Genomic DNA, 26,327 nt, shown 5'->3' on the forward strand with positions numbered 1-26,327 from the left:
TTTGGCTGAAACAACGCTGCCTCCTTTATCTCAATGTGGGAGAAATAAGGGCAGATATTGACTTGTGTCTGTAATTGGATCTACTTATATATGTGCACAATGGCCAACAGATCCCTCTAGGGTCAAGCTTTCCAGTGCCAGCCCTACTAGTCACATGTGGCTATTTCAAATGAAATGAATAAAAAAAAATTAGACTGTCTCTGTCACACTAGACAGGTTTCAAGCACTCAGTCGCTACATTGACTAGTAGTTAAGAGTATTGGGAAACTGAACTATTAATATATAACTTTTCCATCATTCCAGGAAGTTCCACTGGACAGCTCTATTAGGGAGGGAATTTCAATAATTTAGTACTTGCTTTTATATGGATGCCTCAGGGAACAGATCACTTTGTCCTCACTGGGCTGGCTGAATGCCTATGGTTATGGCTAACATGATATAAATAGTTTGTTCTTTAAGCTGGTTAAACAAATATTTTGGAATGTTATCTACCCCAGGAATTAACCTGGAGACTCCAAAACTTAGGAATTCTGAATAATGAAACAAAAATCAATGTGTTTTATTATATTCCCTAGGTCGATCTTGAAGGCTTTTCTTTCTTTCTCATTGTTCCTGGTCAGAGGTCAACCCTAACCCCAATCCCAACTTCTGACACTTATACACTTGTTAATGGAAATGATCACCCATTTCCTGGTCACTATCAGTGCTGAAACATTTGTCAATTTTGGCTACTTTCCTAGAATAATCATTGGGCATTTTCATTGCTTTGGCATTATGAGTGACATCTTTAGCAAAAACACCTCCTTCCCAATAGTTACTTGCCAGAAGTCCTGGTAAAAATAGATAACTTATCATGATGCTTCCTGTTGTGTATGATTCAAGTTTCAGATCTATAAATGCTGAATGTGTCACAGATGGAAGAACATTCTTTTGATGTACTGATGGCAATTCACATGATATGGTGAAATACACATGAATCAGAGGGAGAGCAAGGAGACCGTGAGGGTAGGGGTTCCTCCTTGTTTGCTGGGTGCTGGGTTAGCAAAGTGTAGCAACAATGAAGATGAAGCCTCTCAACAGGTGACTGCAACTTCTGCTGGCTTGAGAAAGATGGGCAGAGTCCCTCATGGAATCCACCGTGATAAGAAAAAGGGTCTTGTGTCTTTTATCAAGATATGTGTGGTCTTTCTTCCAAAGTTGGAACGACATGCTTGCTTGCTTGCTAATTGCTTACTCTCCAGTGTTTTCAGAGTCCATCCTGACTAGATGGTCATTCACCAGCTTTCTGGTCAAGCCCACCCTCAGCCCCACCCCACCTCTGGGACCCATTAAGAAGGAAACAGATAAAGTACGATTTCACAAATGCCTCATTTCAACTAGTAATATGCCAAGGGGAAGTCTAGAAGCAGAGGATGAAGAGGCCAAAAATGAGAAATCTTTGTTCATTGTGACCAAACATCAGAATAGGCTGTTTTCCTAGCTTCTCAACCCTGATTATGCATATTCCTTGTTCCATTTAATCCATCACCATGTCTGTTGATCCTTACTTTTAAGTATTTGTAAGACCCCTCCACTGTCCCAAAGTACTGCTCCAAATGAAAAAATCATCTTTATATTATATTGCTCAGTCTACAGAGCAATATAATTTCACACAGAAAGTTAGCTACAGTAAAAGAAAGAAAGAAAGGTCAAATTTGAACATTTCCATGTTTAAATCGCTTCTTGCTTAGGATACACATCAAAATGCTCAACTTTGCCTATTATCTGGCTGGTTCCTGCTACGGAGTCTGAGGTCAGTCACCTCCACCTCATTCCTTGGATCTTGTAATGATGTTTCTGGTGCACAGGTTTTTGTTCATTTCCTGTAACAAGCCACAATCACTTGCACCTTTGGTGTCCTGTGCTTGGAATATTCTCTCTCAGTCCTCTCACCTGGTCATACCCATCCATCAATTATCAATCACTACTTCCTCTTCATTTATCACTCTAGTATCATTGCCTCTTCCCAGCACCTAGGCCGGGTTGAGGTTTTATGTTTATATGGGTAATTATTTGATTAACTCTCTTCTATATAAGATAGATAAGCTCCCATGATAATATTTACCTTTTACTCACTATTCCCACTTCCTAATACTATGCCTGGCAATTGAAGTATGAATAAATTTTTGTTGAGTGAATAAACAAACTGTGACTTGTGTTAACTGTCAGGAGAGGAATTTAGTCCACAAGGAAATTCACAGATTTAAGAGCCCTGGGTTCAAATTCTAGCTCTATCTATTGGGTAAGCAGGTAAGTTGATATCTTTCTAAGCTTGATTTTCTCACCAGTATAATGGACATAATCATATTGATTTGAGGTGGTGAAGATCAAAGATAGCATCTGCCAATCACGCACCCAGAGGTTCTGAATGAATACACACTCATCATCACACATCATTAATTACTGCTATTAGCAGTTTGGACACAATAGGGCGGAGATGGCTCTTAAGAGGCCACAAGGCTACTCAGGAAGAAGTGACAGATTACTCACACCCAAAAGGAAACAGATAGTAACATTTTTTATTAAATATTACAGTGGATCAAAAAGTACAAAATATCTCTTGCCTGCTATGTGATTGGGAAACTATTGGCACGTAATACAGTATCAAAAGCAGTAATAAGTACAATTTGGAAAACATACAAAATTGAGTGTTTATAGTTGGCTCAGCATTCTTCTGGTAGTGTTTAAACTAATGCAAAGGTTACTCAATAACCTCTCCATTGGGAAACTATATAATATCACTGGGCCATGTTGCTATATACAAATAATCACCTTACAGAGCATAGAGGTTACATAGCTGGAATCACCAAAAGTATACAATATTTACAACACAGGAAAGTTTAAAAAAGTATAAACAGCCAAGAGATTATGCTGCTATTCTTCAGACATATTTCAACCATGGGGAGACAGGCAGAGTATCAAATACATCAACAGCCAACACTGGAATTTAAGTGCTCAAGATAATCATTGCAATGGTGTGGGTCTCACCAGGGCAAACTTGTTCCCATTTATCTTTAAAATTGGGACAAGAGTAAAACTAGACCAGATGGGACTTGGCTGACCACCACCAAATGTGACTTTGTGGGACAACAGTGAAGAGAAATAAATGGTTCTCTTTGAAGGCACACTACATAAAATAGTTTTGTGGGATCACCTTGAAATTTCCATCAGACACACCAACACAGTGAAATACAGTACTTGAGAATTCATGCACCAGGTCAGAAAGTTGTAAAGTCAACATTGAGTTTTAACAAACCCTTCTGTATATGCCCTGATAAACAAGTGAACTTAAGAGCTTCTAGCTAGTTAATAAATAAGTCAGTCCTGTGGCAAATAGTACAAGTTTGAATCACTTACTAGGAGAATACTTAATTCAGTTGGGCTGTTTTTTAATATTGAGTTGCCAAAAGTTAAACCAGAAGTTACACGGAGAGGTTTTTCAAAAATATTATTTAGAATCTCCAGTAAATCACGGACTTAGTGCATTTTGAATTGCAACACTTCTTGGAAGCCACACTCAGTAAATAGATTTATGACTCCGTTGCCAATTAGATTCCACAGTTTCCTTTACAAAACTACCAATAACAATGGTTTGATTGCACAAAGAAAGGCTTGTGCAATTCCATTCAATAATAAGGCCCCTTGAACTCAAACAATGCAAACAAAGCCTTATTTAAGACTTTTTAAAATGTAGTTCTCAGCCAATGAAGAATTCAATGGTCTTTTTGAAAGATTTCCAAGATCTCTGTTTGAGTTTTAAAACAAATAACACACAGCTTCTGTTGGGAATGTATACCCCCATTTCTCTTTATTTGTCCTGATGTTTTGCTGAGGGTATGAGCTTCCTCAGACAGAAACAGTGAGAAAAACAAAAGCTGGACTATGTTAACATTGTTTGAAAATGGTGTGATCGAATTCCAACATGATGCAACCAGACTGAAATTATTGCGGTGGGGAAAACAAATGCCCCAATTCGAAAAGGATAGGTGAGCTCCTCGAGGGGCAGTGACCCCCATTTTCTCTGAGAAAGGAACTCATAGAAACTATGTACGATCTAGCCCATGTCTGCTGCTGAACCACTGGAGTTTCCTTTGTCTTCCATGTCCTCTGATTCTGTGACCATTCAGTCTAGTGCAACTTTCTTAAAAGTGTCCTGGCCAGCATTTTGCCAGCTGGAATTGAGATTTTTTTCCCCCTCTATCTTGTGCAATAGCAGGATAATCTGCATTCACACATTTATAATCTAAATTCTACTAGTCTATCTATGGTTCTATTAAATATATATATATATATATATATTATTCCACAGGAAGGTAAATAATTAATTGAAGCAAATGGAACTCTTAACACTAGATCTCTACATTCTTTTGTTTCCACCTTTGGATATTAAGTATGTTACATTGAATATTTGGCTTCGTATCATGGAGACATTTCAATACAAATGCACAGCATGCATGGCTTAAGAGTCGCAGTTTCACTGTTACCAGTTTTGCTTATTTTGCAGTTGAGTTACCTATTTAGAAGTTGAAAATTGTCACCAATTTTCATAGAATTAAATATTTCAGAGGTAAGAGACTTGGTTAACTATGGTTCTAATATCTACTGGTAGTGTTGGGGAGGGGGTTGGCAAGGGAGTTCATCAAAGCAGTCTTAGCAGGGATGGGACTTGGACAGAAAATCCACTCTCTGTATTGATTGATTTTTACCATGCTTAGCAAATGCATCTACTTTGATGTTATACCTTGGCAGCAAATGGAATAAAGTGGCAAGAATGACAGTAAACATTCTCTACACCATTTGACTGCTTGTACAGCTTGACCATCTCTTTCCCACAATAAAAAAAAAAATATATATATATATATATAAAGTGGACTGGATAGTCAGGTGGTTCCAAACATGAGACAAACCACCACAGGTGCTTACACATACACAGAATGCACAGCCCACAAGTCCCAAAGGATGACTTTCTTTTGAAATTGGTAATTCAGTAAGCCAATTGTCCCCAAAGATGTTGCTTAGGAGGTCTCCTTGGGAACGACAAGAAACCAACTTGATGAAGGCAACATATCTACTTATATGACTCAAAAGACCTCAGCCCAGGAAAGGTATCTGGTGTCCAGGCCTCCAGCTGCTCATCTGCTGTTGGATAGTTGAGCTCCATCCTTGTCTCAACCCCATTTTCCAGACTGTTAGGGAGGACCAGAGCCAACACCAATGTAAATCATTTTGGCTCCTGTTCTAATTTCTGAAATTCCTAAAATATCTGTGCAGCCCACAAATATGTCCTCTAGACTCGGTTGTTATTCAGCAGCTTGCTGCCAATGAAATTTTTGTTTTTATGATTCCTCTGGTATGTAGGACAGTTTCACAGCCTAGATAAGGTGAGTACAATGCTTGATATTTTCACATAACCCAATACTTCAAAGCAAAGCATCTGGCTGGGTAAGCAGTGTATAAGCTCTTTAACTATGCCATTTGTGAGGAACAAAATCCTTAAGTTGTGAATCTGCAAAGGAAAGTTCTTTGCACTATTGTGCGCTCAACTGTTTCTTTATCATTTGTTCCACTAGAATCAGTTGCTTCAATTTGTAAACAATAACTTTTCCACCCAAAGCTGCTCAAAATGATAAGATGTGGAAAAATTACAAACACACATCAACAACTAGGACAGTCAGTCAGCCTTTGAACAAAACAAAAACAAAAACAAAAAGACCTGCAAACAAAAGCAATCCTGTTCAATAAAAAAAAAAAAAAAACACGGAGGAACTGGGAGGAAATGGTACTACCTGTATATAAATTAGGTGAGCAAACAGTGATACGGGTAGTTTTAAGAAGCAAATATATACAGTCAATTTAACAGTGTTTACTTCTCTGGATTGTTTAATAGTGTCAAAATGAAAGACCTATTGAAGTTTCACTATACATTGCATTGATTGAACCTTGGAGAGTTTTATGAAAAGAAGGGGCATCCCTTGGCGTATCTGCCAGTCTTCCTTGCGCCTTCTTTGAAATGCCTGCCCCCCTTGTTTTTTTTTGCTCAGATTGTTTTTTGACCTTCAGAACTCAGATGGGGTCCTCTAAGTTCTTCCTGGATGCACATAACCCCCTTCATAAGCCCCTCCCCCGCCCCAGTGCAAAGTGAAAGGTCTGGGTGCCAGGGCAGATATCGGAAGGGCAAGACTGACCCACCAACAGTCATCCCAGAAAATCAGGTATGCTCACCCCCTCTTCTCGGCGCTGTTGGCCAGGTCTAATCTTATCCCCAGATTAGAAGAAATACTGACTTCTAATTATATAAGCCTGATCACTCCAGCGTAAGGAGTGAAGCTTTGCTAGCCACACAGATGCTGGGTCGAGTCGGGCTTACAGTTTTGTACTGGGGTGTACGGACGACAGCTGAGAAGATGGAAAGGCAGCTTGAGGATTTATAGCAGCTAAAGGATAAATGCTGTTGTGCAAAAGGTCCCCGTACGAACTTCCTACAGGTGTGGCCGCGGCCAAGTGTCTGTACAGCTGTTGAGAATTTGTCGGTGACGTGAAAATCCCTCTTTGCATCACGAGCGAGTGGAAAGCCAGGGGCTGCATGAGCGGGGAAAGCACAGTCTGGTTTTTCAAGTACTGCAGAGAATGAGAATACCCCGCTGGGAGCCTAGAGTTGAGGCCCGAGTTACACAGGCTCCCGGAATACAAACCTGGGAAAATGGGGGAAGAAAGGGGGGCCTTGTGACCTTCCGACGTGCCCCCGGAATGTCCACTGTGTGGTGCCTTGCCTCCTTCGCTCTCATGCTCACAGCCCTTCTCCTTCCCAGATGCCTCTTTGGAGGGGTCCAGGGGTGATACTGCCCGGGCCTTTTTCCCAGCAATCACAAGGTCCAAATCCTCCAGGCTGCGTTTTATGGGACGGGCCGCCCCAATGTTCTGCGGGCTCATTTTCCGGTGCAGGATAGGGTGGACCATGCCTTCCATCTTCCTGAAACTCTCCAGTCTCACATGGTGAGGTTTGCCCGATCTGGAAAGAGATTCAGGGTATTTTTTAGCGGCTGACATGGTCATGGGTGATACCCGACAGGCTTTGGGGTGACAGTCTCGACTCTGACTGCCGACCTGGAACTGGGCAATGCTTTTGCTCTCCTGGGGCCCCGTGGCAGAGTGGGCCAGGCCCAGGACCTTGCCGGTGGGTTTGTGCGGGTTCTTGGGGAGGCTCAGATCCGTTGGCTGATCATCCGTGGGAGCTTCAGCTGCAGCCGACTTTTTGTCTTGCAGATGAAGAGACGTGAGATAATTTATATGGAGCTTCTCTTGGTGTTTGTGAGAAGGGAAGGAACTGTTTTCTGATTCCCTGTACATGTCCCTGCAAGGATACTTGGATGTCTGTTCATTGTGAAGATGGTGCTCAGTGTGTCTATAGAGGCTGTGGAGATGAGGGGACGAGTAGAAATCGGCCAGGAAGCTAGGCATGTGGGAGTGGGGGAGGGCCCTTTTCTCTAGCAGCTTCTCTTTGCTCTCCTGGATTTCTTGCTTCAGGACATAGGAGTCAGCAAGGGAGCTAAGATGATGCTTGGAGAAGCTGCAGCGGTGGGGATCCGATCGACTCAGCTTGTCATGCTTAAAGATGTCATTGATGCTCTTCCGCTCCTCCGAGGGTTTGCTTCTGAAACTCTGGACATGCTGGATCACAGAGGGCCGACTGATGGCCATGTGGTCAGTGCTCTGGCCGTGGTTGGCCTGGGACAGACCGGAACACAAGTCATCCCTTGCAATCAATTTCTTTTTGCTGATCAAGGGGGGTGGGGAGCCATAGGGGTAGCTGCTGGAGAGGCTGGCCCCACTCACTTGGGACAGAAGTTTTTTCTTGGCCAGTGGGGACATGATGCCTGGGTTGCCCCTTGAGTAAAGCAGGGGAGTGTAGTTCAGTCCATGGTTCTCATTCATAGGCCCAGTGAGGTCTTTGTCTTTGAACATGTCAAATGACTGCACCACCAGGACCTTTGGGGTCTGCTTCAGTGCATTGTGGATGTCGTCACTGCCCAGCTGGTCCACCTTCACGGTGCAGTTGGCAATGTAGTCTGCTACCGCGGGCAGCTTGTCATCCTCCACGTCACTCTGGTTTGCCAGTGGTGGCTGCGTGGTGGGGAAGCTGGAGAAGGATACTTCTTGGAGTTCATTTTCTGGACTTTCAGTAAAGCAGCAGGGGTTGGGCTCTTGTTTTGAGTCCACAAGTGCACCCGAAGAGGTGAGTGATTGTTTGCCGGGGATCAGGGCTGGATCCCTTTCCGGGACTGGTGGGGCGTTGGGGAGTGGAGCCGTAGGCCCCTTCTCTCCTGGCTCCTCTGCCACCTTGTCACCGTTGGCACCTGGATCTTTGTCATTGTCCTTTTCTGGGTCTGCTCTAGAAGCCAGGGGCCTTGCTGCAAATTCCTGGTATCCTTCCATTTTTTTCTTGTCTACTGTTGGGAGAGGCTCAGCGATGCTCTTCTGGTTTAAAGTCTCTTGCTCTTTCTCTTGCTCTGATGAAACCTGATAAAACATTTCAAAAAGCCAGTCAGAAGGAAGCCAAATACATTGACATATATTCCTATGAAATAAAATATTACACACAGCAGTTTTTCTCAAAAACAGGCTTATCAATCAAGCTCAGTAAGTTTCTGTAAAGCTGTATTACCCCCCAATCATGGCTCTAAACAAAGAAACCCAAATTACAGAAACATTAGATAAAATATGCACATTCACTTTGGTCCCTCATGAGACACCTATCAAAATAGCTGAGTGTTACGTACTGGTGGTATACAATCATATCACTCCTTGATTCTAACATATAGTTTAATTCTGAGGTTGTCTTCTTGTCAAATCAGTCAATTATCCAAATGGTTTTAAAATTACATGTTGTGCTTTATGACACTTTGGAGAAAGATTTTTTTAAAAGCCTCTCGCTTGCAAAAATCCAAGCAACTCCATGTCAACAACAAAAACAAACTTAGTATAACTTCTTGTGTCTCTCTTCTGAGAGAGCAAATCCTGTCCCTAAAGTACCTAAGATGATGTATAAAATTAAGGATGCTTAAATGTTACTGACTTCCATTCAGGGCCATACGACAGGCAGATAAAGCTAGAGTATCAGAAATTAGGCAGCTGCAATGTCAGTGTATCTACCATGGGGTAGAAAGATGCTTAGTTCTTCTGGCTGCAAGACACTACTTTCCAGCTAAAAATGAAGCTGTCAACATTCAGGCAGTGGGTGTCGCCACAAATACAGCTTTTCTGTTCATTGAAATAAGTTGTAACCAATGAAATGGATGCTCTTTATATGTCCCTATTGACAGAAAAAGTTGTGGGCATAATTCAACCCATTCATTCCATTATGTAGCTGTGCAAACTTTGACCTCAGAAGGTCATTTTAACTTTCCATCTGTGACCCAACTGACTGACAGGCCTTTTTAAAACAGCTGTCATTCTGCCCTGACATGTTTCAGTGGAGAACAGTCACAAAACCGTTGTATTGAGCTGGTCTCCCCAGCCTCTCCCCACCCCCATCTCATCCCTTAAATGTTGTTCTTTGTTAAGAAGTATCAACCATATCAGCATCTTGGGTAAGACTGAAGATGTGGGTATAAGAATGCATAGGAGCAGAAAATTTAAGGAGTCATACCCATTTTGTAAGCATTTCTCCTTAACTCTCCTTAAAAGACATCTCTGCTTTTTAGGAATGTATTCTGCCGAAGACCCTTTGCTTATCATTTGTACTGATATTTTCCAGTACAATATCATTACTTGTTCAACAGTAACAATCGTCATTGGTCTCTTGAGCTTTTATACATTGCATGCAAATACAGAAAAATGAGTAAGATATAAGAAAAACAGCAAATTGTGTTTGAATGTTAGATTCTGTTGGAGCCATACTTGAAGTGGGGCCATAGAGAAACAGTCCCACTGCCGTATCTGTGGTCTAGGCTTTCAGTTCAATGGAGCCTTAGGCTTTTGGTTGTAAAACAGGTTAGGAGGTCTTTGAAAGTTAGACAGAATACAGGATGATTTTTGTGATCTGTCCTTGTCAATTAAATGATGCCTTCCCCCCATGCAATTTGCAATCCATTTACTTGAAGACAGTGAGTTGACTAGAAGAGTTAGTAACTCCAGTGAGTTTACTGCTTCATATTGAAAACATCAAAAATTTAAAACACTAGCAACAATAACAAGGCAACCCCCAAAGTCCAAATACATAATCAATGGGAAAAAGTAAATCAGGTAAATTTACATGTGTTCTCCTTGGAAGAGGGGAGCAATTCTTAACCTAAGTAATGGTACGGGATTTGGGGATATTTACGTAATGTAAGATCACATGATCTTTGGTATCAAGACACAGATTCATGAAGGGAATAAATGTGGGGGCCTACTGGAAACAGGGAGCCTTAAGCTTAGCTTTTAGGGTTTTAGAAGCTGCAGGGGTCAGACTACTCTCAGCAGTGGTCATCTCCCAAGTTGATAGGCTCAGTATGGGGGCCAGCATTCCTCCACAACTCACAAACCAACCTATTTCAAACTTCTTCCCTTAAATGGAACCATTCAAGATCACCTGGCCTCCTGGGTCCTCAGTTTGTCTCCTGGTGCTCTGGCTATTTTGTATGCATGTTATCTAATAGAACTCACTGATCCAAAATCTTATAACAATGTATCAGGTTAACAGGATAAAGGGGAAATGAAATGTAACCTTAACTTGGAATTTCCTTGCTTTTGGTCATTTTTATTGCAAGCCTGTAGATATTTACAAATCTCAGCATCAACTTTTATTGTGTTGTTTTAATTACTAAAGCTTAAAATAATTATGAAATTTAAAACCCCTTTTTTAAATATTCAATTTATATTCCAACTATCTTCTTATACAGGCATCAGTTAGGTAAGTTAATTTCTAGTTAGGAGGGTGGTGTGTGTGCTGTCTGTCGTAAGCCAGTGTTTAATTAGGGAGTCTCTTATGTGTTCATTATAAACCTGACTTTTCAGGGGGTGTTTAATATCAGTACCAAAATTCCCTCTGGGGTTGAATCCTAGAACATGCTGTCTCCAAATGTGGGTAGTAAGTTTTTTTTTTTTTTCCTTGTATGTGTGTATGTTTAATGGGCAGCAGGGTTTTTATTATTCATGTTGAAACACAACCCTGACTGGCCTCCATGACTGACTGCCTGCTGACTGTAATGGCTTCTATCAAAGAGCTGCAGGGGGTTGTGGGTAGCTGGGACTTGTTTTAAAAGGTTCAGAAACTACCTGTTAACATGAGAGATAATAATGGTTTCAGAGGAATCATTTCAAAATTTCCCTATAAATAATATGTACTTAAGATGTTTCTAAATTGGTCTTAACCCAAGGCTGCATAGAGGTCAATTATTTAAGACAAACAATCTCTCAAGTTTTCAGGACAGTTGTACAGACACACAGCACATCAATTTCAACATCCTGCCTTTCTAGATTCCACAAACCATGTTTGAAAGTCACATGAACTCTTGGGATAGACTGGCTGTGAAACGGCCATGAAGCCAAATCTTTCACATTGGAGTCTATTGGTTTTTAAGCACTGAAGCTCTGGCTCCTAATATCAGAGCCAGTATTTGCTATCAGATAGCTACAGGATAGCTGCATTTTTCTAGAACCTTTCTTGGTCTATTCCATTCAATACCATGCAGTGACTTTCAGGTCCTGAGAAAATGGAAGGGTCTTCTATTTGGAGGAACTATGAGGTTTAGATAATTTGATTTCCTCAGTCTAGACGCAGCTGTGGATGAGGGCTCAGGAGACCCCAAGGCAGGACAAGTGTCACAAAGCTATTTATGTGGAGGAGAGCAACTCACCTCTGATGCATCCTGGGGCTTTGGGGCATTCTCTTTTTCTTTCTTGTTCTTAGGGATTTCATGTTTGATGCGTTTGGTTCCTGATATTTTTGTTTTATTCTCATTTTCCTGTGAACTGTTCTCCTGTTTCCGAGGTTTGATTGGAGGCAGGGGCTTATCTTCCTCTCCTTTAATAAACCTTTCATATGGTAGGATTAATCTAGAAGGATATCAGAAGAGATGATCAATCAAAGAAGGTAGTTCCAGTAGCATCGATGCTGGGGTGGGGGTGGGGTTGGTTTACTTTTTTTTTCTAAATGAAAGAAATTTACTGAATGAATTCATCTCCAATGACATCAATGCATTTCTAGAAACTCACCCCACAGTTTAGTGATCAACTTCCCTAGTCAGAACCAGGTACTGGAAACGTACATACTTCTTTGCAAGACCTCCTTCTGGTTATGTAAATCTAGATACCAAAGTTACTAGTGGAAGCATCTGAGATTACATCATCACTGCCCGTGGTAACCAGTGAGATGTCAGCTACAACACAGCAACAATGATGGCTCTAATTCACTGATCATTCTGCCAATGACTGTTATTGAGCATCTACTCTGTGCCAGAGAGTGTTTTAAGCATTGAGATATGGTAGTGAGCAAAACATTCAAAGTCCCTGACCTCATCAAGTTTATATACTAGCAGGTCCTAGATCCATTCTACAGATTATTTCATGTAATCTCCACAACATCTTTAAGGAGCAGTAGTATTGTTATTGCTGCCATTTCCGTTGTTAACATTGGTCCTTTGCAACAGATGAGGCAACTGAGGCCCCAATATTAAATAATTTGCCTGAGAATCACACCAGTTGTTATTGTTGGAATTTAAATCAAGTTCTGCTTGGCTTCAAATTTATATTTTCATATATATCGACCAGATACTTAAAGAGAATAGTGGGAAGAAAACACAGCATGGCTGAGAGACAGCAATCTTATCTAGGAGCTCTGATGGGAGGGGAAGGGTAAATGACCTCTGCCTGAGGAACTCTGTTTTGGGGTGCCAAATAAAAGAGGGCTGAGGGCCCCAAAGAGAAGGAAAGGCAGACAGACCACTTAAACCACAAAAATCAGAGGGCTAAAAAATTCAAGTATTTTAATTATATAACTTTTTAAACAAAGTACATAAAATTGCTCTAAAAACAGAAACATCAAACAGTTTTAGTTTTAATCTGTTTTCCCTTTGCGACGTAGCTCTTGATCTGAAAGGGAAAAATAGCTGATGTAATTAAAAGGGATGGATTGCATTACAATCTCAGTTTCAACTTCAGTGATTAAAGTTTTTATAATGCATTTGGTATGATTAATGACTCACTGTGGGATTAATACAAGACTCAACCTTAAAAATATGAACTTTAATACAGCAAACATAATTTGTTTTAAATAAGACAAGTTGACTCAATGAAGAAAATGTACTTGGCTTATAAGCAACATAAATCTGTTCAAATATTGGGCACCCTAATTATTTTCAAACTAAGGCTCCCAGGCAAAAACTTCTTGGTTTGGGTATTTGTTAGCTATCCTAAAATTGGTTTCTAACTATGCAATTTGGATCTCAATGGCTTAAACATACACAACTGTTCAGGTTTGGTGCCACAGACACAGTGACATTTGCGATCATCATATTTCACTCTAAGAAAATACCAAGTAAATTATGGGAGAAGAAAATCCCAATTTTTAGTGTAACAGAAACAAAATTCATTTACTGAGCATGCTCGGACAAGGTATGTGCAAGGAGGCGTGAATAATAGTTTTGAGCCCTCCACCTGGCAGTGGGCCAGCCGTGAAGATCAACACCGCCCATGGGGAATAGTTATCTTCAGATCCCATTACAAACTGAGTTTAAACATGTTACAGCTGCTAAAACTGGAAACTGTTCTCTCTATGTAGACTTACTAAAATAATACATGGCTGCCAGATACCTGCTTCCCACTGTAATATACAGTTAATGTTTATATAATAAAAAGCATAACTAAGAAAAAGATGAGAGAAAAAAGCAATCTTGTTCGTACTTGAATTTATTCTGTCTCCTCTGTAAAGTCCCCAACATCCCCCTCCCCCCCAATGCCTTTTATCTGTGTGGCTCTGCCAGGGACTTTATTCCCTTCAACATGGGCAGGCTGGGGATTTTTGTCTAGGGGCAAAATGCGTTGAATATTTTAAATTGGAAGAAATACTTTAAATTGACTTTAATGTGAACATATTTTTATTGTTGGAACAGATAGGTTTGTTTTACTTTTGTTTGGTTGCCATGGTAACTCAAAAGCACTGCAGTCTGGGTATTGCAATGGTTACCTTTGTTGGTACCATCCTTCCCCCCAATTCTGTTCTCTAGTGGAGGACACCATGAGGGACCTCTTTGCTGAGGAGGATGACCATTACTTCTGAGAGAGGGGAGGGAGGGTGAGAAGCAGAGAACTGGAACGTGGAACATCCTAGGTGGGCCCCAGAGGACACTTCACCTCAAATCCTGGGCCAACTCCGCTCTCTAGGTGGGTGTTTAGGAAAATAATTTCCTAATACAACTCTGCGAGTTCAAGAAACAGGACAACATTTTCATTTAATTTCTTTTCATTTTTTTTTTCTTTTCCTTCCCTTCACTCAACTAAGCAGCTGGCTGACCAACAGCAGTAAAAAATACATTTCTCTTTGCTGGTCAAAGGCCTAACGCCAGAAGCAGGAAATCTGGAATTAAATGTTTCTTGTATCTGGAAAGAGGCATGACTAAGGTAAAACTGAATCCAAACACAAGCCCTGCTTGTTCAAAGCTTTCAGAGGAAGAGTGAGTGAGTGTGTGTGTATGTGTATGTGTGTAAAGGTCAACTGAGTGTTTTTTTTCCCCCTTCTAAATCACTGAAAGATAATTATAGTGGCTCAGGGGAAAAAGGCTCCCAAAATAAAACAAGAAAGGCAGCAGCTAAAAGGAAACAAGTAGAAATATGACCAGCTAAGCCCTGAAGACCAGGCCTGGTCTCCACAGCACACAAACAATTGCTGTTCATATAGTGATTTCCGTTCGGTGCAATTTTCACTGAATGTTTTTTCAGTTATCCTGACATGGTACAACACAATTACCCCACAGGATATGATCTTATCATTTGATTATTAGAAGTTTTTACAGTACAAGAGGATGAAAGCTATTATAGGTTTCTGAACATTTCACCATTTAACGTGCATGTGATACCATTAAAAACAGGTTAGCCAATATAAGTTCAACATTGCCCAATGCAGGAAGCGGAGTAGGTTTGTAGGGCATAAAGAATTCAGTATAATGCAATGTGCCTGTGCCTTGCAGATGATTATTCCTCAAATATTTGTAGTACAACAGAGATTTAATCAGTTTCAAAACTGTGCAGATAAAAGCAAAAATGCACCCTAACCCAGGATCTTATTACACAGAAGAAATATTTTCAGTGGGTTGCAACTCCTAAGAATGCGGGTTGGGTTTTAGGTGGGTGGAAGTAATAAGGAAGAGAAGCAATATATTCATTAGAAAATCCAGAGGTTACTCCACCCCCTTTACATCTTGTCTGGGGATTGAAAGCTCAGCAGACAAATGAGCCTTTCTTATTATCCAGATTTTACATTTCAGATTAGCAGAATGCTTATTTATGATGCCATTAATGGATCTGAAATAGGTAAGCCATCATGTATTAAAAAATAACATCTTTCTATAGGCATAAGGTTTGTAACAGCATGGGATTTTATTTTTCCCTAGGAATAATACAAGAATAACATTTTCCACCCCAAAGCAGAAACAGTAGGGGAGCCTTTTGCTATCACGAAGATTCTTATTAAATTCAGTCACTGTGAAAAAAGCAAGGTTCTTTTTTCTCCTCCTTCCTTTTTTTTTTGTAAAAATAAAGATGACTTAAAATCAACCCGTTAAAATTAACAAATCAATGGCATTATAACCTTGATTTATTAGAGTCTGAGCCACTAAATTATCATCATACAAGAAATTGCTGGTTTGAAAAGATTTTGGCTTTGTTAAATCTCAAGTTAAATAATGGTGCTCCGTATACTAGGATTTTAGATCTGCCTCATCTGATATTATGAAAAATTCAATACATTTCTCTACAGCAGAAGTCAGGGGTCAGCAAATCTATTACTGTAATGTAAGTAATCTGGCAACCTGCCAATTCTTTCTCCCTTTTATTATTTTTTTTTAAATACCAAGGAAGATGATATAATATTTACAAATTCTAAAATCCTCCAGGGCCTTGTCGCTCCTTCCTAGCAAAAAAAATGGCAGCCTCATATTTGAGAAATATATATCACATACATCCTCATCATTTGCATTTTATACAAAAGAAGATAAAATCCTTCATCTTTATTAGGCAATGTTCCCCTCCCGTGCCCTTCCCTCCCCATAGGCAGTGGAAAAATAATGTCAAATCTCATCTGAACAAGTAACCACTAATGTCTCCTGTATTGATTAATGCTTGCATGGAACGAATGAACTTTTGGGCCAAAACATTTAGCAACAGTGCTTAAGAGGAGAAATGAGAATCCATCTATTTTTAGAGCTCTGAAAAATGATATTATAATTATGTCTGGAATTGATTCAATCTGGAGAGTGGGGGAAAGAAGTGGGAAATTTTTAGGGTTGCATTTGAACCTCAAATTCACCCTAGTTCATTCACAGGCATTTTTATAGTATTAAGCCAGTAAAAAGTTCCAGTTTCTAAGATTTGCTGGTGCCCTTGGAACAGAATATTTTAGGAGCAGAGGGAAATAAAGTTGGTGTGTATGTCAAGACAAAAATGCTACTACCATTCTTACACGATTAGGTTTTTTTGTGGCAGTAGAAAAGAAATGACATATTGGTTCCACTGGGGCTTCGGACCTGATCTGATCCCAAATGGAGTCATTACACCCTCTGAGTTGAGTCCAGGATTGATAAATTCTATGGCTTGGCCAGCCATTTCCCTTCTCAGCCAGAAATTGAAAATAAAACTTCACTGTGAAGTGTGGGAAGCAATCTTTCACCAAATATGGAGCAAGTGGAAGGTAAATTTTTCTTTTTTGAAGATGAAGTACATACACTTTTTAAGATTCTAGGAAGAACAAAAGTTTCTAAGCTCATATAACATTGACTTCTCGGGGTGCCAGACCATCACTACCTACAAAAATGGCAGAGAACATTGAGCACCAAAAGGGAAGAAACCAAAACTCAAGTCAAATACAAAAATGTGCTACATCAACATGCAGGGATGTTTCTGCAGTGAGAGTGTTTCTACACTACTCACTGTGTCTACTTTGTTCCTATTCTTTCAAAAGCCAAGCTCCATCCAGGAAGCTGTGGGGCTCTGTATAAGGATCTCCTCCATTTTGTGGCATGAATTTTAGTGGAGAAGGGAAAAATAGCATGCAGAATGTGAGGAGGTAAATAGTAGTAAGCCTGAGAGTTGAGAAGAGGCCTTCACGGTTGCCCTCCAGCAGACCAAGATGGGAGCTGGACGCTTTGGGCACCAAACCACATTAAAGCCACCCTACTTTTGTTCAAGCCATAGAGAGGATGCCAATGGCAGGACCCATCTGAACCAAGAAAATGGCAGGAGAATGTAACATTGAGTCTGTGTGCAAGTCTTAGCTTGCCCATGGGTTACTGAAGCAAGCTGGACAGAGTTCTTTAAAGAGGGAGTAGGTAAAAACAACATTATATTTATTCTCTGCTAAGATACCTAGAAGGTGTGTGTTCCATTACTGTAAACAACAAAATATGAGTACTCGTCTTCAGAAAAGCTCTTCCCAAGAAGAAATATCTCCTCACCAGGGGAGGAGCAAGGAGCAGCAGAGGATGGATCTGCTAGGTTCCGAGGAGAACATTCATACTCTCCATTTGCCCCTGACATAGTGGGGAGTTTCCGAGGCCCACTGATAACTAACACTTTCGATGGTGGTCCCAAAAGTGCCTGACCCAAAAGCAGGGAGAGAAAAAAAGGTACTTGGTATTGGGATCCTACAAGATTGTGTATAAACTCCAAGAAAGCTATGTTAATGTAAGAGAGACAGCCCGAGGAAAACAAGTCCCCTGAACTGAAGTTACTTTGAATGAGGAAGCCTGGATTAGAGGTGAGGGGTAGGGTGGAAAGAGAAACCTCTAGTTGTTCTTACATATTAATTATGCATTATAATATTAATATAGCCACTGTTCATTAATGTGTAATTAATACTAGATACTTGGTATGCTTTCACTTCAACCTTTATAGAAATACCAACAGGTATGTGATTTTATTCCCATTGAAGTTCACAATGGAATGAATGGTAAAATAGCTAGCCAAAGGCATGCAGATATAAGTGTCAACATTTACCTTCAAACATAGAGGTGCCTACCTTTGCTAGTCCAAGCTGCCATCAGCTCAGCAAGATGGTGACTCTAACACTATCTAAGAGAAACTACTGAAATGACCATCCCTGGCTTACGAGAATTCCCAGGGAATCAGAATGATGAGCATTCTCCTTTTTGCACAGACAACCAACCTGGGGGATACATATGTGGCCATTCTACAAGGGCTTAACTCCTCACAACAGAAACAGCTCAGGCATGAGCCCTCGACACTCTACTCCCTTCACAATGCACCAGGAGACTAATGCCACAATTCTCCAAAAGGAGGTAACCTTCATTGGACTGGGCCCACCGTGATGCTGGGTGAAGAGAGAAGCCCACAGACTACACTCCCAGGTAAAGTGCCTCTTACAGCACTTTATCCAGGCCTGTTTCTCAGTGTCTCTCATCTAGACTAAAAACTCCTCCAGGCTCTTGCTTCAGTGATGCCTTCTTGACACTTCTGTGTGTACCTTGGTATTAGCCCCATGACTTTTGAATCAAGACCACACTGAACACAGTTTGAAGAGATTTAAGAAAGACTGATTTTTTGGCCCAGGGTTAGACATAATCATAACAGAGTACAGGCCATCAGTGGTACCTAGGCCTCCATAGTGTCAACCAGTAGAGATAGCGGCCATCATTCTCCCTGAGAAATCAATGACTCACTCAGAATCAAGTTGCATGGATCTGTTTCCATGGGCAGATGATTGTTATTTGAGAAATGATAGACAATGTAACAACAGTGTTCTCAACATGATATGCATCCCCCGAATGAAGCTGGCAGTGTCCATATGTAAAAATAAGCAAGCAGCCATTTCCTTTAAAGCCCAGGTATGTCAGATTCCACAGGTTCCAGAGCTTCCAGAATGTACAAAGGTTCCCCCAAACATATATTATTTTGATCAAACTTTGTAATAACTTGTATAAAGCTAAAATGTTCCAAGAGATTTTCAGTGGAAGAGTTAAGGATATATTTTAATGGTAAACAATTACATTCTTCTGTCATCTGATAGTTTTTTTCTTTCTTTTTTGGAAACATGCTTTCTGAATTTTCAATAGTTCCTTTGTGAAGGCATCTGTTACTCACATAATTGAAAAGATGTTTGTGCAGTGGTATGCTTGAGAGTACAGTTATTTAATCTTAATGATAAAGCCCTGAGGACAGAAAATCATAAGTAGAAACCTCTTGTTATTTATCAAAAAGAAAAGGGGCTAAGACACCTAATCTATTCTCAAATTTAAATTCATGCTTGATGAAAACTATCAATAAAACATAGGACCTGCAAAGTTTTTTAAATACCACAGCTAGGCTCAAAGGAGAGTGGGGAGATATGGTGAAAACAAAAATGAGACAATAAAGGAACTTGACAAAGAAAAACTGCTGTTTGGCAAGCTTTTTTTTTTTTTTTTTGGGTCAAACAAAGAACTTGCTGTAGTTTACAGCATGACATACACACTTGATTAGTTTGTGCCTGAGGGTGTTTTTACACTCAACAGTGTAAACTCCAACTTCTATTAATTACAACTTGCATTTAGAGGCAAATTTAAGAATTTTTAAATAGAGATTTTTTTCAAAGGCTGTTGTTTATTTTTTTTAAAACAGAAACCAGTTTTTCTACTCCAGGGCCTGGCTGGAGTTTTGTTTTCCTTTTTAGAAGTTTCTTGAAATATCCAGGCATTGGAAAGTTATCAGAGCATTTGAGGCATGCTGAGTGAGGAGGGAGGCTCTTGCTTATGGAATTACCTGCCTGTCCTTTAGGGAAAAATTCTTTACAGATGATAAGAAGCTACTCCAGGGTTGGGCGCTTAAACCCACCCCACTCAGGGCTTTCATAAAGACAAGCTTGGTGGGATATAGAGGAAAAACAGTGTTGTCTCAGCCTGCCCAAACTCTAGGATCCTGGAGATTTTCTGATCGCTGGTTACTGATGACATTTTGGTGACTTTCTGTGGAGTTGGCGGGAAAGAAAAATGAAAATGCCTGCGTGGTAAGATGCAGAGGTGTTACCAGCAGTGTCCAATGGCTAAGTCCCTTTCCAAAGACAGTGTTTAGAATGGACAGGCGGGCCCTCCCTGGTGGTGCAATGGGTTAGGAGTTAGGACTCAGCACTGCAAGCAAGCCCCAGCCACCTCAGCGCAGTTCGAGCCCGACTGGAAGTGATCCACATGGCGCTGCAGGGCCACTGCTCTCCTCAGCAGTGTACTTCGTTGATCTGCCTGTTCTGCTCCCCACTCTGTCTCGGTGAATCCTCTCACCACCCCTGCACCTCTAGCCTGTACCCCAGCTCTGTGTGCATAAATAAATAAATCTTAAAAAAAAAAATAAGAAAAAAAGAAAGGACATGCTAGCACTCAGAGTGGCCGGTGTCACTGCCAGTGAGATGGGTGTGACCTGAGCACTAGACCCTAGGGCAAGAGGATGGATATTGAGAGGAAAACTTCTACACCTATCTTGGGTATCTCCAACTTGGAAATCCAGCCTTAGAACTCTCTTCTCTGCCCCTTTTACCACCTTACTCCTGACCTCTTTATCCCCATTTTTCTAGAGGAAATGGTCCATTATGTTTGGATTTAACCTAATTAACTCAACTCCTAATTCCTGTGCACCTGACATGTTCAAAATACTGTGCTGAGTGTAATGAGGAGTCTCTTCACTGTTCTTGAGTGTCTCAACTGAATTACTTTATTGTAAGTAAACTTATGATGATGTATCATTAAGTTCTAACCTAATTTCTTTAAGGTCCATTCCCAGCCTTTGCTTATTCCAGTTGGACATTTGCTCATTTTTTTTTTCCACTTAATCCCTGCTGAATTTATGTGTATGTACTGCTCACCTAATCTTTATAGCCTAAATTTGCTTTCTTATATATACAGACTATGAGTGTGAGCACATGACAAGTTAGATGGACCAAGGATTGTAGCACTTCCCAATTATTTTTTTTAATAAAGATTTATTTATTTGCATACAAAAACTGGGGTATAGGCCAAAGGTGTGGAGGGGTGAGAGGCTTCACCAGAGACAGAGTGGGGAGCAGAATAGGCAGATCGACTGAAATACACTGCTGAGGGGAGCAGTGGGCATGCCATGTGGGTCACTTCCCTGGCTGGGGATCAAACTCTTGCTGCAGTGGCTGAGGATAGCTTCAAAGTGCTGTGCTTCAATTCCTTGCACCACCAGGGAGGCTTTGCACCTCCCAATTCTAATGAGTTGATAGTGATGTCTGCAGGGTGCCCAGTAAAGAAAATGAGGAGGCTGAGCCTGGGCTTACAAGCAGCAGCATCGTGCTCTCTCTTAGCAATTCCTGGCACGGATGTGACAGCAGGGCACCTTCTCATTGTTTGCCAACCTCCTTCTAAATTCTGTGGTTCAGACACTTTCATAATCCCTGAGAATACTCTGTACATGGTAGATGTTAAGAAAATACCATTTGGCTCTTTAGGGCAGTAGCAAAGGAAAAAGGCAATCAATCACATGGCAAATCTCAGAGGCCCAAGAAAAAGAAATGGGCACTACAAGAGGGCTACTTAACAATGACCAATATAATCTTGTGCTCAGAGACTAAGGCCTACAAATACTGTCTGCCCATCTGGAATAGCTTTGGGTACCCTAAGTGACACAACTAGAGGCATGAGAACAAGCCAGGCGGTGAAAGTCCATAAATTCTGCACTGGCACTTGGTTTAATGGAATAAGAAGACTGTGAAGTGATGAGAAACATTGCTAAGTATATGAATTACGCTGCCATGGGGAAAAGGGAACACAGGAGAGAGCCAACCCCACAAGGCAAGGTAGGATCCATGCAAAGATATAGAGGCGGTTTTATTAGTATGTGGAAGAGTAATTAGATAAACTCCACCTGAGGAGGGGCCTGATTCCCTTGCCCTCCCAGGGAGGGTGTTTAAACAGAGACCAGACTAGACCGGTGCCAAAGATAGTTCAATCCTCACAGAACCTGGCAGCCTGCAAGCTACATTTTTGCCCATAGACAAAATTATAGCTCAGTTTATGACATATTTTCAGAAATACTGAACCAATATTTTTTTTCCCTAAGATTTATTTATTTATGTATACAGAACTGGGGTACAAGCCAGAGGTGCAGGGGCAATGAGAGAATTCACCAGAGACAGAGTGGGGAGCAGAACAGGCAGATCAAAGAAGTACACTGCTGAAGGGAGCAGTGGGCGGGTCAGGAGAGGTCTGCCGTGTGGATCACCTCTAGGGCTAGGAATCGAACTCTCACTGAAGCAGCTGCAGCTAGCTTGCAGTGTTGTGTCCTAACCCACTGAGCCACCAGGGAAGGCCCTGAACTAATATTTGTAAGAAAGATGATCTCATACAAATATCCAGAAAACACTAGAAGCGCTGGGAGCACTCTGCATCTGCCTAAACGGGCCTCCCCAGTCTTGGGCTGTGTTGTCTCCCCACTTTCCCATGTGACCACCAGTACTCACCTATATTACCTGCCTTATAAACATGTGAGCTTGGTGTGGAGCTTCTCCAATGAACAAAGGTAAGAGGTTACTTTCTAAAATTTCCTACCTGTTACTGACTGATACTTCTGTAAAAACCCTAGTAATAAATTCTATGGAAAATGAAGCATTTAAAAAGGCATCAAAATACAAGTTCCATGTTTTTCTTATATTCAGCGGCCATAAAAACTGCTGGCTAAGCATATCAATAGTATCACAACTGTTGCACTTAGCTCATTGCGAGTCAGTAACAAACAGCATACAGATGGGTCAGAAAACCTCATCTAAGTAGCAATGATCTGGAAGATCACTAGGAATTCTCAATTCTACAAGGCTGAGCTCCTGCCTGTGACATTCTGAATTATGCACTGACTTTAAGGGTAACAAAAGGAGAAGAATATACCCAATCTTGTCCTGGGCATGAATATAACTCTCCTACTTTTCTACAATATTAGCTGAATTCCTCAGAACCTGATATATTTTTGGCATTTACCTTAAAGCACATACTTATCTTACTCAAAACATGAACCTCCCACACCCTGCCTTCCACTGCAGGGGGAAAAAAAAAAGACTAAAACTCCAGCTGACTGTCACTAGGATTCTGCCCAATGCATCTGTCTTAGGTACAGCTCACCCCAAAATGTGGCAAAGAAGGCGCCTCAGCCGTGTGGCATAACACATGGAATGACTATGGGAAGAGCAAAGGTTAGAATTTGAAATTGGGCTTCAAGTATACAAGAAGATAAACTGTAATTGCTTATTTCCCCAACAACAAATACATTTGTTTATGATTTTGATTTTCTCAATTCTCAAAAAAAAAAAACAAAAAAAACAAAAAACAAAAACACATCATAAAGTATTTTTGCCTTAATGCTCCTTTTTAAATCCCTAATAACAACTTCATGTGCTCCACAGAAACAGACCAGTTAATTTATTCTGGAAAATTAAAACCAGTAATCTGGTATTCTGTGTAAAGATTTTTTCCTCCTGCATGTACTTAAAAAAAATATTAAAAAAAAAAAGAATCTGCATGTAAAGACAAAGCCTTTAAAGTAGTAAATTACCATTCCAGAAAATCGCGCTAAGAAAATTCCATGGAAGGAGATACTTTCCTTTCTGTTTCTTTACCGATAAAGGCACCTTCTATCACCTTTTATCAGGGCACCTTAAATAGAGCTGGACAAGAAAGAAAATGTCTCATTTAGAAGGCTCTTGCCCATGAGGAGATGAACATTTTATTTTGGCATTCTAATCTACAGTAACTTTATAAATCCTGAGCCAGACACATCTAGAATAACCACACTTCACAAGCTTTGTTGAGGTTGAGACATCTACATGGCAACAGTCTCATGATGGGGAAACATTAATGCTTTTTATATTGGTGATCATCTGTAACATGAGCAATTAAGTACAGTACTAATGGACTATGGCCAGGAGCCTGGTACTAATATTAAACACTGACAGAGATGAATAGGTTTAGAAGTAGAACCAGGCTGACAAAGACATTTTTATGAAGTGCTTGGACCTATTTGATTTAAACCAATCAGAGGCAAGTTTGGGCGAGTCAGGCCTTCAGCGACAATGATGCATTCACAGGCATTGTACCATTTCTGCTATGCTTTAAATAAAAACACTCATTGATTCTTCTCCATAACCCACACTTTCATTATTACACTCATTAATAAACCAAAAGTGCCCAACTAATATACAAGTAACATTTACTAAGGTCCCAGCTACTTTTTTTCTTGTTGGAAAATGAAAACATTTACTGGAAACATGAACCACACTGCATGAAAAATAAATCAGTGTATAATGTAAAGTAGATCATTTATTTCTTCTTCATCTTTTAGGGAAGCAAAGTTGGTAGGAGGGAAATGGGCAAAGAACCAAGTTTCTATACTAGAGTGAAAAGGATTAGTGACCAGATGAACAGGCATCAGAGAAGGAACCCCAGCCACCTTAATGGGCTCTAGAAGACTTTTACAATTTCCAAGGATATGTCCAGATTAGAGGTTTGCCCATAACATCCTAATTCTTCATAACAACTTAAACTTTCATGAACACAGTGGTCCTTGATCAAACTAGTTACCTCTGAATTATGTCAGCAGAAATTGCAACTAGCAAGAATGAATGAAATCTGCCATAATCACTAAACACAGTTTTAGCCAAGAGTTTCAGCCACTTCTGATCAGAGGAGAAATATTTCAATTGTATGGAACGTTCTGGTTTTTCTCCTTCTCTGGGAGAATCATCAAGAAGCAGTAAGATGTCTAGAGCTGTAGCTCTTGGTCTCTTCTCACACCACTACACAGAGGAGAATGGTGATTCCTCTTACAGTGACTGGTTCCAAGGAGTGAAAGTGATATTACTTTAAAAAGAAAATTACCAATCATCGGATTAAAAAAAATCATCTGCACATTTTGGCATGATTGATGACCTGATCACAAAAATACAGAAAGAGTAAGGACATGCCAAGGAAGAGTGAGAACCTGGCTAATGACCTTGGAACACCTGCACACTCATGTGGGTTTCAGGCTGTGGGCAGGGATTTCCATCTTAGGCATCCCACTGGGCAATAAACTATTAATTGTCTCTCTACTCCAAATGCACCTCTGTGAGCTGCCCACTGATGCTGGGATTGGGACTCTTCACATTACAGGTCTCTTTTGTAAGTTAACCTCCTAGTGAGGCTCTGTACATGGCACCCTAGCAGGCTGTGAGAGGGAAGGAGGGACCTCCTCATTTTCATTTTACTGCTGCTCATTTCAATGCCAGATCAACACTAACCAAGCAGCTGCAGTTGCATCTAGAAGTAGCCCCAGCTTCTTTCAACAGTTCTCTGAGGTCTAATGCCAGCCAGAGAGCACAGCCTCCTTTGTGTCTGAGCTGAGCTCCACAAAGCTCCTCCTCCAAGGTACTGAAGGTTTGTGCTGGTTGAGTGCCTCTCCCTGGAAGGGATCTCAACTCTGGCTCTTTGAAGCCAAAATTTTATGCCAACCCTTCTCTCTATTCCTTCAACCCTAGGGAAACTTCGATTATTACCTCCATGTGAATAGTGTTTCATACCAACACTTATTTAACAATCTCCTATATTTCATTATCTTTGTTGAATGCATAGTGTGGTTTTTATTTTTCTTACTGGGAGCTGACTGCCCAAGCAACTTCTAGATTTGAAAGAGTAAATGACAGAGTTTGAAAATTTTTAATCCAGTGGGACATACTCAATCTTTGCATATACCTAGTCTGTTCCCCAGAATGTGTAGAAAATATTTTTTTTTAATCTTTAATTATATTTCTTAGTTACTAAAGTTTGAGACAACTCTCCTAGAAATTTCCAATTTGACTGATTGTAGTTTTTGGGATTTTGCCAATTCAGGAGGAGGTAAATCTTGAAACAAAGTCCACAATCTTCAGGAGAATATATATTGGCATTTCATTTAAGACTGAGGTTATTTTACCCTGACCACTGTTTGAATAAATTCAAAATATACATACATTTGAATATACATACATTCAAAATATACATATGTATACAAAATATACATATTATACTTAATCCTTTTTTCAATCCAAACTTGGTCTATTTATTTTGATGATGCAATGATTTGTAATGTGT

At 40.4% G+C, this 26,327-nt stretch overlaps 1 protein-coding gene across 1 annotated transcript in view; it reads right to left on the reverse strand.

Annotated features, from left to right (window-relative positions):
* Window positions 1–2,540: 2,540 nt before the first annotated feature.
* The window catches only part of ARID5B (AT rich interactive domain 5B (MRF1-like)), a 44,446-nt gene continuing 20,659 nt past the window's right edge, over window positions 2,541–26,327 (reverse strand). The window contains exons 6-7 of the mRNA XM_004680865.2: window positions 11,877–12,075; window positions 2,541–8,556 (exon numbers count right to left, since the gene is read on the reverse strand). Of these exons, the coding sequence (XP_004680922.1) occupies window positions 6,403–8,556; window positions 11,877–12,075 (2,353 nt within the window). The 3' untranslated portion in view covers window positions 2,541–6,402. The remainder of the gene's footprint in view (window positions 8,557–11,876; window positions 12,076–26,327) is intronic.

The sequence above is a fragment of the Condylura cristata genome, unplaced genomic scaffold, assembly GCF_000260355.1.
Source record: "Condylura cristata isolate star-nosed mole 26May11 unplaced genomic scaffold, ConCri1.0 scaffold00011, whole genome shotgun sequence".
Lineage (NCBI taxonomy): Eukaryota > Metazoa > Chordata > Mammalia > Eulipotyphla > Talpidae > Condylura > Condylura cristata.